The sequence below is a fragment of the Benincasa hispida genome, chromosome 4 (genome assembly GCF_009727055.1).
Source record: "Benincasa hispida cultivar B227 chromosome 4, ASM972705v1, whole genome shotgun sequence".
Lineage (NCBI taxonomy): Eukaryota > Viridiplantae > Streptophyta > Magnoliopsida > Cucurbitales > Cucurbitaceae > Benincasa > Benincasa hispida.
Window position 1 is genome coordinate 47,071,010 of NC_052352.1, and position 10,511 is coordinate 47,081,520.

Sequence of the window (10,511 nt, forward strand, 5' to 3'; positions counted from 1 at the left end):
TTTTGAATACGAGAGATTTGAATTACGAATTTCTTGATTCTCGATAGATATAAATGCTAGGTGAATCACGCGAAGTAAAATCTTCAAAGAAAGGGGATAAGTATAGAGTAATGATGTTAGAGATTGGCATGCGCCTCAAATTCATTGATAAAAGAAAAATCAAAGTTCTGGAAAAGAAAAAAAGAAAAATCATAAAAATGGCATCCACAAATAATTGAATGAAATAATCTGAAATCCAACACCACCCGCCATTTTTCTTTTTCTTCTCAACCAGTTCATCTTGTCGTTTTTCAATTTCATTATTCAATTCTGAAAATAAATTTGAGAGATACAGAGAAAAGAAACAAACAAAGAGTTCCGCTAACTGTTAATGGTGTTATGTTGCTTCGAGTAGCACTTGGACGCCATAGCCGTCGCCATGAATCGCTCTCTTCCGGCCTCCGTGATCCATTCTTATCTCTCCCCTTTTCGCCCTCTCTTTCCTTCCTGTAATAATGCCAGATTTCTCGGATTCCAATTCCAGACTTGGAAGCGAATCAGGAGGCGGCTTAGGTTCGCTGTCACTGCGGAGCTCTCGAAGTCTGCATCTCTCCATTCTGGGTCCGATTTTCAGGTCTTTCTTCTTTATCAAATTATCTTTCAGTTTCGTTGTGTTTTCTGGTCGATAGACAGTTGAAAATTTTCTTTTTTCTGTCTATGGAAAAGGGTTTTAGTTTGGTTTTGTTTGGGGTAATTTATCGCTTTGCTACTGTATGCATAATTGCGAGCATGATGTTGGGACAATGAAGATGATGGCACCCTTGTTTCTAATTTAATTTTATAATCCGTTGGTCTTCTCAATTCTTTAGTTTTTGGAGGCCTGGAATTATAGAAAATGGCGTATTTATCAAACATAAACTTTGGATTTTGCAGCTTTTATAATAAATCAGCTACAATTATCTTCTTCCTGCTTCAACCTTTATCCATATCGGCTTTTAGATTGAATATTGCTGCATAATTAAGCCAATGAAGGCCTCTTGAGATGGACCTCAATTAAGATTTTATGTATTCAGTTGTGGGGAACTTGAGGAACTGGTTTGTTGTGTTCCATGTTGTCTTTAAGTGCGTATTGAGATAGAAGTCTATAGGATGGTTTAAATTTTGTGTTTTAACTTTGTCCTTTTGCATTTTGATTGTAAGCCATTCCCATTTTGTAATTTATTACAGTTACCATGGATGGGTCCTGTTCCTGGTGATATTGCAGAAGTTGAGGCATATTGTAGAATCTTTAGGACTGCTGAACGACTGCACTCTGTGCTGATGGATACTCTTTGCAATCCCTTCACCGGTGAATGTAGTGTTTCATATGATGTTTCACCAGGGGAAAATCCAGTAATTGAGGATAAAATAGTTTCTGTTCTTGGATGTTTAGTATCACTTTTAAACAAAGGAAGAGAGGATGTACTTTCTGGAAGATCATCTGCCATGAATTCTTTCCGGGGTGCAAATGTAGATGGAATGGAGGATAATCTTCCTCCACTGGCTGCCTTTAGGAGTGAGATGAAAAGGTGTTGCGAGAGCTTGCATGTTGCTCTTGAAAACTTTTTGGCTCCTGGTGATGAACGTAGTTTGGACGTATGGAGGAAACTTCAAAGGCTGAAGAATGTCTGTTATGATTCTGGTTTTACCAGAGGGGAGGATTATCCCTGCCATACATTGTTTGCCAATTGGAATCCTGTTTATTTACAGAATTTCAAGGACGAAACATCAGCAAAAAATTCTGATGTAGCCTTCTGGAGTGGTGGTCAGGTAACTGAAGAAGGTCTGAAGTGGTTAATTGAGAGAGGATTTAAAACGATTGTTGATCTTAGGGCAGAGACAGTGAAAGACGAATTTTATAGTGCATCCTTACATGATGCTATTGGTTCAGCAAAAGTTAAAGTGATCAAAATTCCTGTTGAAGTTAGGACTGCACCAACAGTGGATCAGGTCGAGAAGTTTGCATCATTGGTTTCAGATGGCAGCAATGGGCTGATCTATCTTCATAGTAAGGAGGGTGTGTGGAGAACGTCAGCCATGATATCCAGATGGAGGCAATATGCAACTCGCAGTGGATCACAGATTGTCTCTAATCAGACAATTGTTCCGGGCGATATTCCGCTTAGAGACACCTCTTCCAAATTGGCACATAATCATAATGGAGCAAAAGAGTCTCTGGAAATTTCTATTATTGGAGAAACATTTCCATCTGAAGAAGATGGTCAATTTTTGCTGCTTGAAAGCGCTCATCAAAGTTCAATTAACAGAAAAAATTATGCAGAAACTGATGAAGTTAGTCAGAATGTAAATGGAGCTTACAACGGACCTAGTCCTACACAAGATATGACATCTTTAAGAGCAGTTGATAATGGTGGGATCAAAATTGACCCTCTGAAAGCTCAGATTCCTCCATGCAATATTTTTTCAAGAAAAGAAATGTCCAACTTTTTTAGGACCAAAAATATTTCTCCTCAATATTACTTACACCGTCGAATGAAAACGAAAGAAAAAATTTCTACAGAAATATCTGCAAGCGGAGTTCAAAGGTCTAGTGTTAATGATAGTGATCTTAAATCTGGGATTGTTGAAGCAGGAAATTTTAATGGCAACCCAAGTGTGAAAGATTCGTCCTCGAAGACCCAATATTTATCTACTACAAAGATGAATTATGTCAATGGTGATAGTCATGTATCTGCCAATCCTGTTCTTAAAGGACTTGGAGTGGATGGAAGGAATCCTCTGACGACTGTAGCCTCTACTGTTGTTGGAGGTATAGTTCCGTCTAAATCAGAAACAAATGGCTTAAGGAGCAATGGTCAAGCAACTTCAGTTTCTAGCAACATTAACGTGGAATCTGTGGAGGGAAATATGTGTGCTTCTGCCACTGGTGTTGTAAGGGTACAATCAAGAAGGAAGGCTGAGATGTTTTTAGTTCGAACAGATGGGTTTTCATGTGCCAGAGAAAAAGTGACTGAATCCTCTTTGGCTTTTACTCATCCTAGTACACAACAACAGATGCTTATGTGGAAATCCACTCCTAAGACTGTATTACTTCTGAAAAAGCTGGGTCAAGAGCTCATGGAAGAAGCTAAAGAGGTACTATAAAAACTGAATTTTAAATCTTGAAATCTACCCTTCTGATCTTAAATGACATATAATGTTATATGGAAAATTCCATCTCTAATTGTTAATGGGAAAGGTTAACTGTAGATATTATTTGTACACACATTCAATTAAACTTATAAATGTATCGGCCTGGTTTTGCCAGAAAACAAGTAGAGTTTGTGCATTTGTTCTTACTTTGGTCTCTTCTGTTAGTTGGACTCTCCATTGCCAAAGACTGGAAAATACATGAAACCTTGAAGAATAATTTGACTTGTGCTATTAATTGGAGATGTTTGTTTGTAAATATTAGTCGCAGATATTTATTTTGTTTCCTTAATTGTATTGGGTTCTCCTCTTATATAAGAAGGCGTAGGTAACATATTTGAATATACACAATTTTAATTCTCTAAAATTAAGTGAAATATATCAAGCAGTTGCAGTACGAATGGAATATTGTGTTTGTTCAAGATCAAGGCTTCTGAATTGATACTTATGGACTGTTGTGGAACTCTGAGTTCTAACTTGGGATGTTTACCTTTTATATTCTTTTTGAAGGTAGCCTTATTCTTGTATCATCAGGAGAAGATGAATGTCCTCGTTGAACCTGACATACATGACATATTTGCAAGAATTCCAGGGTTTGGATTTGTCCAAACTTTTTATAGCCAAGACACCAGGTACAACATTTATGATCTTAAATTGACTGCGTTGATGTACTTGTTGACTTTTCCTTTTTCAGGGATTTGCTTATCCTGTTGTATGCTTAGTGCAGTGACCTACATGAGAAAGTTGATTTTGTAGCATGCTTGGGCGGAGATGGGGTTATTCTCCATGCATCAAATTTATTTAGAGGTGCCGTTCCCCCAGTTGTTTCATTTAATCTCGGGTCTCTTGGATTTTTGACTTCCCACACTGTAAGCTCTTTGACTCAAGCTTTTCAGTTTCTTTTGATTGACTACTACACTGATGAACATTTGTTTGATAATAATACTTCTTTTGATATTAGTTTGATAGTTATAGGCAGGACTTAAGACAAGTCATTCATGGAAATGATTCACTCGATGGTGTCTATATAACTCTAAGAATGCGTCTTCAGTGTGAAATTTTCCGAAATGGCAAAGCTATTCCTGGGAAGTTATTTAATATTCTTAATGAGGTTGTTGTCGATCGAGGCTCCAATCCGTACCTTTCCAAAATTGAATGTTATGAGCATGATCGACTCATAACAAAGGTTGGTTTTCTTGTTGAAAATTAGTCTGGTTGATATGCACACCATCATAGCTTATCTTCAGGAGTGATATTATCTGGAAATGTTTTTCAGGTCCAGGGCGATGGAGTCATTGTGGCCACCCCTACCGGAAGCACTGCTTACTCTACTGCAGCAGGGGGTTCTATGGTAAGCTAATGTTTCTATGTCGTGTATGCAATTGGTTTTTAGTGATTTAAAAGTTCTTTTTATTATTAAAAAATAAAAAATAAAAAAATCGCCCTAGAAATCTTGGTTTTTCTAAAGCATTATAAATGGTTGCCAGTACATTTGAGTTTGCTGTACCTTTAATTTCCTAAAAACAGCAGGTTGGTTAGTTGTCAGTTATGCCGATTTCTTTTTACATGCCACATTATTGAAGTGGTTTCTGGCCATAAGCTACATAATGGAAAATGTGGTTCTTGGATGTGATTATGGAAAACTAGTCACTGGGGTGAAATTACCGATTTGGTCAACTTTGTTTAGTGTGCATCTATCTTGTGTATAAATCTTAAGATATCTCGTAAGTCTCTTTCTTGTTAAATCTGTCATACCTTTCTTTCCATTTTTTGAGACTGCTATTTTCATTACCCAAGTGCAATTCATGTTTAACTGCGCCTCTTTGTTATAGAGAATACTTTTATGTACCATGTTAGGCAAGCGATAAAGCTCTACATTTCTTGGGAAATTTATTTCTTTTTCTACATGGGATAATTTTATTTACCTTGTCAGGAAAGTGTTAAAGCTTTGTATTGTTATTAACTTCTTTTTTCTTGGCAAATATACTTCTTTCTATGTCGCACAGGAAGCTATTTGATGTGGAAAGCAAGAAAATTGCTTATTCTTTCACTAAAGGTGATTATGCATCTTTAAGTTGATAGTCTTCTATCTTGCAGGTGCATCCGAATGTTCCCTGCATGCTTTTTACTCCCATCTGTCCCCATTCTCTCTCATTTAGGCCAGTTATACTTCCAGACTCTGCACGACTTGAATTAAAGGTGATTTCATTTAAAACCATGCTTTCAAATATCGACAGAGGCTCGTGTTAATTCATTCATGCATTGTCGAAAGTAATTTATCTAAGATTCAAATTTCTCTACCTTCAATTACCAATAATACGATATGATGATTGGATGCATACTCCTTTATTTTCTTATAGCTTAGCATTTTAATCGTGGACGATTCTACTTACACTTACAGATTCCTGAAGATGCACGGAGTAATGCGTGGGTGTCTTTCGATGGAAAGAGAAGGCAACAACTCTCAAGAGGAGATTCTGTTAGGATATCCATGAGCAGGCATCCACTTCCAACTGTAAACAAGTCTGATCAAACTGGTGATTGGTTTCGCAGCTTGATTCGCTGCCTGAATTGGAATGAAAGGCTTGATCAGAAGGCCCTTTGAAGCAACATCATCAACAATTTCAAATCAATAAATGAGGTTTCTGTAAATCACTGTACATATATAGGAAATTTGGCTTTTACAGTAAATAGTTCATTTTCTAATAGTCCCTCAAAAGTGGAGAGAAAATGGTTGTATACTGTCATTTGATAAAAATTAGAATACTTATTTTTTAATCGATATTGATAAAATTAATTTAGTTGAGTTAAGCGAAATTAGTTTATCAACAATTGATTGAGGCTCCATTGGAAGTTGAATTAGTTTTTAAAATAATTGCCGACAGCTTTGTTTTTAGAAAAATCAATTGTGAAAAGAAGAAAATAGTGATTAGTAAATTTAAGCTTAAACTTAAAAAAGTAGATTATAGTATTTGATAAAAAAATACAAAAAAAATCTTATTTTAGATACAATAACTAAAATAAATTTATAATCAACTTTTCTTTTTGTAATTTAAAATTTTAAATAATTGTTTAGAATGATAAATTTTGTTTGTTATAGATTAGTTTTTAAATATTCGGGAAAATAGCTTTATTAAAAAAAAATCATGGTATATTTTTATAAAAAATTAATGTATCAAATCTATGAAAAATAGAGAATAGATTTGATCGGGTGAGAAACAAATAATATAAAAAATAAATGTTCTTTTTAACGTATAAAACTAAAAACTAAATATTAATTAAAAACTCTACTTGATTATAAAATAATCTAGAAGTTAATGGGTAGGATACTACTTTTAAAACAGGCAAGAAATTAACTTGTTTTTAAAAGTGATCTTAATCAATTTAATTTAAATTGGTTATACCAAATGTAAAAAATGGTTAAGATTTATCTATAATCCCTTCTATCTCCCCTAAAAGTAATCCCAAACACAAGCTGATTAGTTGATTTTATTTTTTTTTGGTACAACAAATTAGGTATTGAGATTTGAACCCTTAACCTTAGGAAATGAGTAATGTCAATAAAGATTGAGTTATGCTCACTTGAACCCAAACAATTGAAGTTGATAACATGTAATGAAGTTACATTGATCTATCAAGGTAGGTTTGGTTACACATACAATAAAATAAAAATAAAAAAATAATTAAAAAAAAAGTGCTCGAGTGAATGATCGATATTTTCAACCCAAAAGCCTTTGACATTTCAGTGATCACTAAAGTTGGAAAGTAGTCCCCTATTTGTAAAAGATAAAACAAAAAAATAAATTGACGCTAACTTCGTCTTGTTTGGTGTCTATTGGGATTGCTTGAGATCGTCATGCTCTCCTGGAGAGTTGAACATCGCTTTGATTGTCCGTTTGGAGTTTGTGGAGTTTGCGAAATGATATTTGTTTTATGAAGGGAGTACCTGACATTGTCTCTCTCAAAAGCTCCATTAATCTCCACATTCAGGTCCTTCGTAGCGGTGAGGGAGGTCTGAGGACTGGGTCTAACGAGAGAGGTTCGGGTAGGTTCAGGTAGATGATTCATGATCATGAAGGTTAAGTGATCTTGGGGTTGCAAATTGTAGGGGGTAACTTCAAGAATAATGTATTTTTTTAAAGTAATAATAAAAATAGGGTATATAGAAAAAAAAAAAATTAAAAAAGTATGATGGAGGAAAAAGTATTGACAAAAATAAGGTTGTATCCGCTAACAAACTCGTGGACCCCGTCCACGAGCTCCATATTTTTATTATTTTTTTTATTGCTTTTATTATTTTTTATTGTTTTTTTTTATTTAAGTGGATACAAAGGGGGCAAAACAAATCTATGTGAAAAAAATAGATTAAACAAATCTATGTAAAAAATAAATTTGATTCAATTTTTATTTTACCATAAGCCTTTAAAAATTTGAATTTTACAGTAAAAAATTCTTCAAAAATACAAAAAAACACTAAAAATAAAATAAGACAAAAGTTGGGAAAAATGTGAAAAAAATAGATTTAACCTTAATTCGTGGCTATAAATTTGATTCAATTTTTATTTTATCGTAGGCCTTTAAGAATTTGAATTTCACAGTAGAAGATTCTCCAAAAATGAAAAAAATAAAAGAAGAATACGGAAGTTGGGGGAAAAATGTGGAAAAAATAGATTTAGCCTTAATTCGTGAATATAGATTTGATTTAATTTTTATTTTACTGTAGGCCTTTCAGAATTTGAATTTGTAAAAGATTCTCCGAAAATACAAAAAAAAAAAAAAATACAAAATAAAAGAAGAAGACAGGGAAAAATGTGAAAAAAAAAATTTAAAATTAATTCGTAGCTAGAAATTTGATTCAATTTTTATTTTACTATATAAGCCTTTGAAAATTTGAATTTCATAGTAAAAGATTCTTCGTAGATGCAAAAAAAACGCTAAAAAAAATATAAGAAGACAGAAGTTGAGAGAAAATGTGGAAAAAAAAATTAGCCTGTGAACGGGTACACAATTTAGCCTTAAATCGTGAACGGGTACAATCGTGGATCCCGTCCACGATTTCACAACCTCAATAGTTTTAAACCAACCCTATTTTTATCAATAAATATTAAAATAACATTATTTTTTTGAAAAAAAAATCATTGTAGGGCAAAATATTCAACTGGATCTAAATTTTACCATTTTTTCTCCACTCAATTGATTGTAAATTGCATCTTTCGTTAGTTTTTGTTTCAGATTTTTCCATTAGGTTATTTAAGACTAATCCATGCTTGCAGTGATGATGAGATGTATTTTCCATTGTAATCATTTTACATGATGATGTATCTATTAAATCAATAGATCTATATTCTATCGTTCATAAGAGGTGCAACTATGAGTTTTTATTAGAATGTCTCATAATTAATGAATATTGATTAATTTAATTAAAGAGTTTAAGTAGTCATTTTAGAATTATTAGAACTTATAACGCTAGGTCCATTTGGTCCTCTGCTAGTTCACAATGGATAAATCAAGAATCATTAGTTTTGAAAGGATTTGAAATGTTCAAATTGATTAAGGGAATTAATGTTATATAGTACGATTAATATAATGTATATAGATACATTAAAATATAAATTTTGAATAAAATTAAAAAATTAATGTGAAAGGCTTAATTTATTTGGATAAGATTCAACCATTAAATAATATGAATTGGATTCATATTAAATCTATAGGTTAAATTAATATGAATGAGATTCATATTAAAATTATAGATTATAAGAGAGATGTGCATTTGAATATAATTCAAATATATGTATTTAATTAATTTAGTTATTAATTAAATTAAATTAAATTAAATTTTATTTTAATTAATTAAAACCATCTCCCTTACGTCCTACCAGATGTAGGGGAGTGGGAGAGTGGAGAATCCTCTCTTTGTTTTAAACTCTATAGAATATACAGATAAAAAAAGTTGATTTTCACGTATCCACACTCTCTCTCTCAATTTTTTTTTCTCCTAAAAAACTAACAAAAAAGTGATTTTCTATCAAATTCCCAAATTTTCAAAAGGAGGTTCTCACATAATCGGTTCTTGATATAGAGAGTAGTAAGGAAGACATGTCGATGGTGTCTTGTCTTGATCGTGAAAGAACATTTTCGTGCAACCTTTCAAGACATGGAGAAGAGTAGAAGAAAATTCTTTAAAGGTAACTATTCTTCTCTATTTGTTGGTTTTCATATACATGTATGCTTTTTTCTATATTAATGTTTTATAAACCAAAGTTAATTGTAAAACGATCACTCGCTTCCACTGCGAGAGTCGTTCCCTTCACCATCCTCACATTTTATTGGTATTTAGTCCCGTCCTTTAGGCAGTTGCATCCTCCTCTGTATTTCGTTGACTTCCATCGTTGGAAATGGTTATGACATTTTGGACTTGGTTTTCCGGTCAAATGTAATGAAACCAATTTACGAGCGGTTAGAATAGAAGAATCCAGCAAGGACTAATCAGAAAAAAGAAGTCAATCACCTAAGCAATACAATGCCAAGTCAGAAAATCCAATTGGATTGAATATATAAAAAGAAGAAAAAGGAAACAACCAATCAGTTATTTTTTTATAACATTTACACTAACCTGTATTATATGGACACCTGTCCACTATTAGTTAGGAAAATTATTCCTAATTTTTCCTCTTTCGTGGCCTAAAACCCTAAGGGTAAAGTTGTATAAGAATGCCATTAAGGTGCCTCTGTATTAGTGTGAAAATAACACAGAAATAGAACAAAACAATTGAGTTGCTGCCTCCTTTGTCTTTTTCTCTTAATTCCAACTTGGTATCAGAGCATTTAATGGCCAACACCTTACACTCTGGAATGACAACAACAGGGTCTGAAACCATGAAGTTCAGCATGCCACCGTCGAACCAACTTCTCAATCAAATCACCAGCACAAAGCTCGAACGAGGGAATTTTATGTTGTGAAAAACGTTAGCATTACCGATTCTCCAAATGTATCGACTAGAAGGACACCTCTCAGGTACAAAAGTTCGCCTTCCCATGTTCATTTCCCTCCCCATTGAAGGCTGTCTGTTCATGAGGTAGGAACGACTGTCTCCGATCCTTCCGGAGGTGCGTCAAGCTCCACAGGTGAGAAAATGTTGAATCCTCTCTATGAGGCATGGATCACAGCTGATCAGCTACTGTTAGGATGGCTATATAACTCAATGGCACCAGAAGTTGCTGCAGCTCATGGGATTTTAAAACGCCAAAGCTCTATGGGATGCCATCCATGCCCTCTTTGGTGTTCGATCACGAGCTGGGGAGGATTACCTTCGTTAGGTGTTTCAACAAACACGCAAAGGGAA

The 10,511-nt window shown here is 33.8% G+C and overlaps 1 protein-coding gene across 1 annotated transcript; it reads left to right on the forward strand.

The window, feature by feature from the left end:
• The first annotated feature begins 199 nt into the window (after positions 1-199).
• Positions 200-5,985, forward strand: LOC120075438 (NAD kinase 2, chloroplastic). The gene is made up of 8 exons (XM_039028830.1): positions 200-613; positions 1,207-3,114; positions 3,679-3,800; positions 3,896-4,037; positions 4,130-4,354; positions 4,445-4,519; positions 5,266-5,367; positions 5,570-5,985. Exons 1-8 carry the CDS (start codon positions 419-421, stop codon positions 5,771-5,773), a joined length of 2,973 nt encoding a protein of 990 aa, XP_038884758.1. The 5' UTR covers positions 200-418; the 3' UTR covers positions 5,774-5,985.
• Positions 5,986-10,511: the final 4,526 nt, after the last annotated feature.

Bases quoted from the DNA above. Each gene is read 5' to 3' on its own strand.
- LOC120075438 (XM_039028830.1), top strand. From the start codon at position 419: ATGAATCGCTCTCTTCCGGCCTCCGTGATCCATTCTTATCTCTCCCCT. The intron at 614-1,206 runs GTCTTTCTTCTT...AATTTATTACAG, and splicing joins ATTCTGGGTCCGATTTTCAG to TTACCATGGATGGGTCCTGT. The intron at 4,520-5,265 runs GTAAGCTAATGT...TCTATCTTGCAG, and splicing joins CTGCAGCAGGGGGTTCTATG to GTGCATCCGAATGTTCCCTG.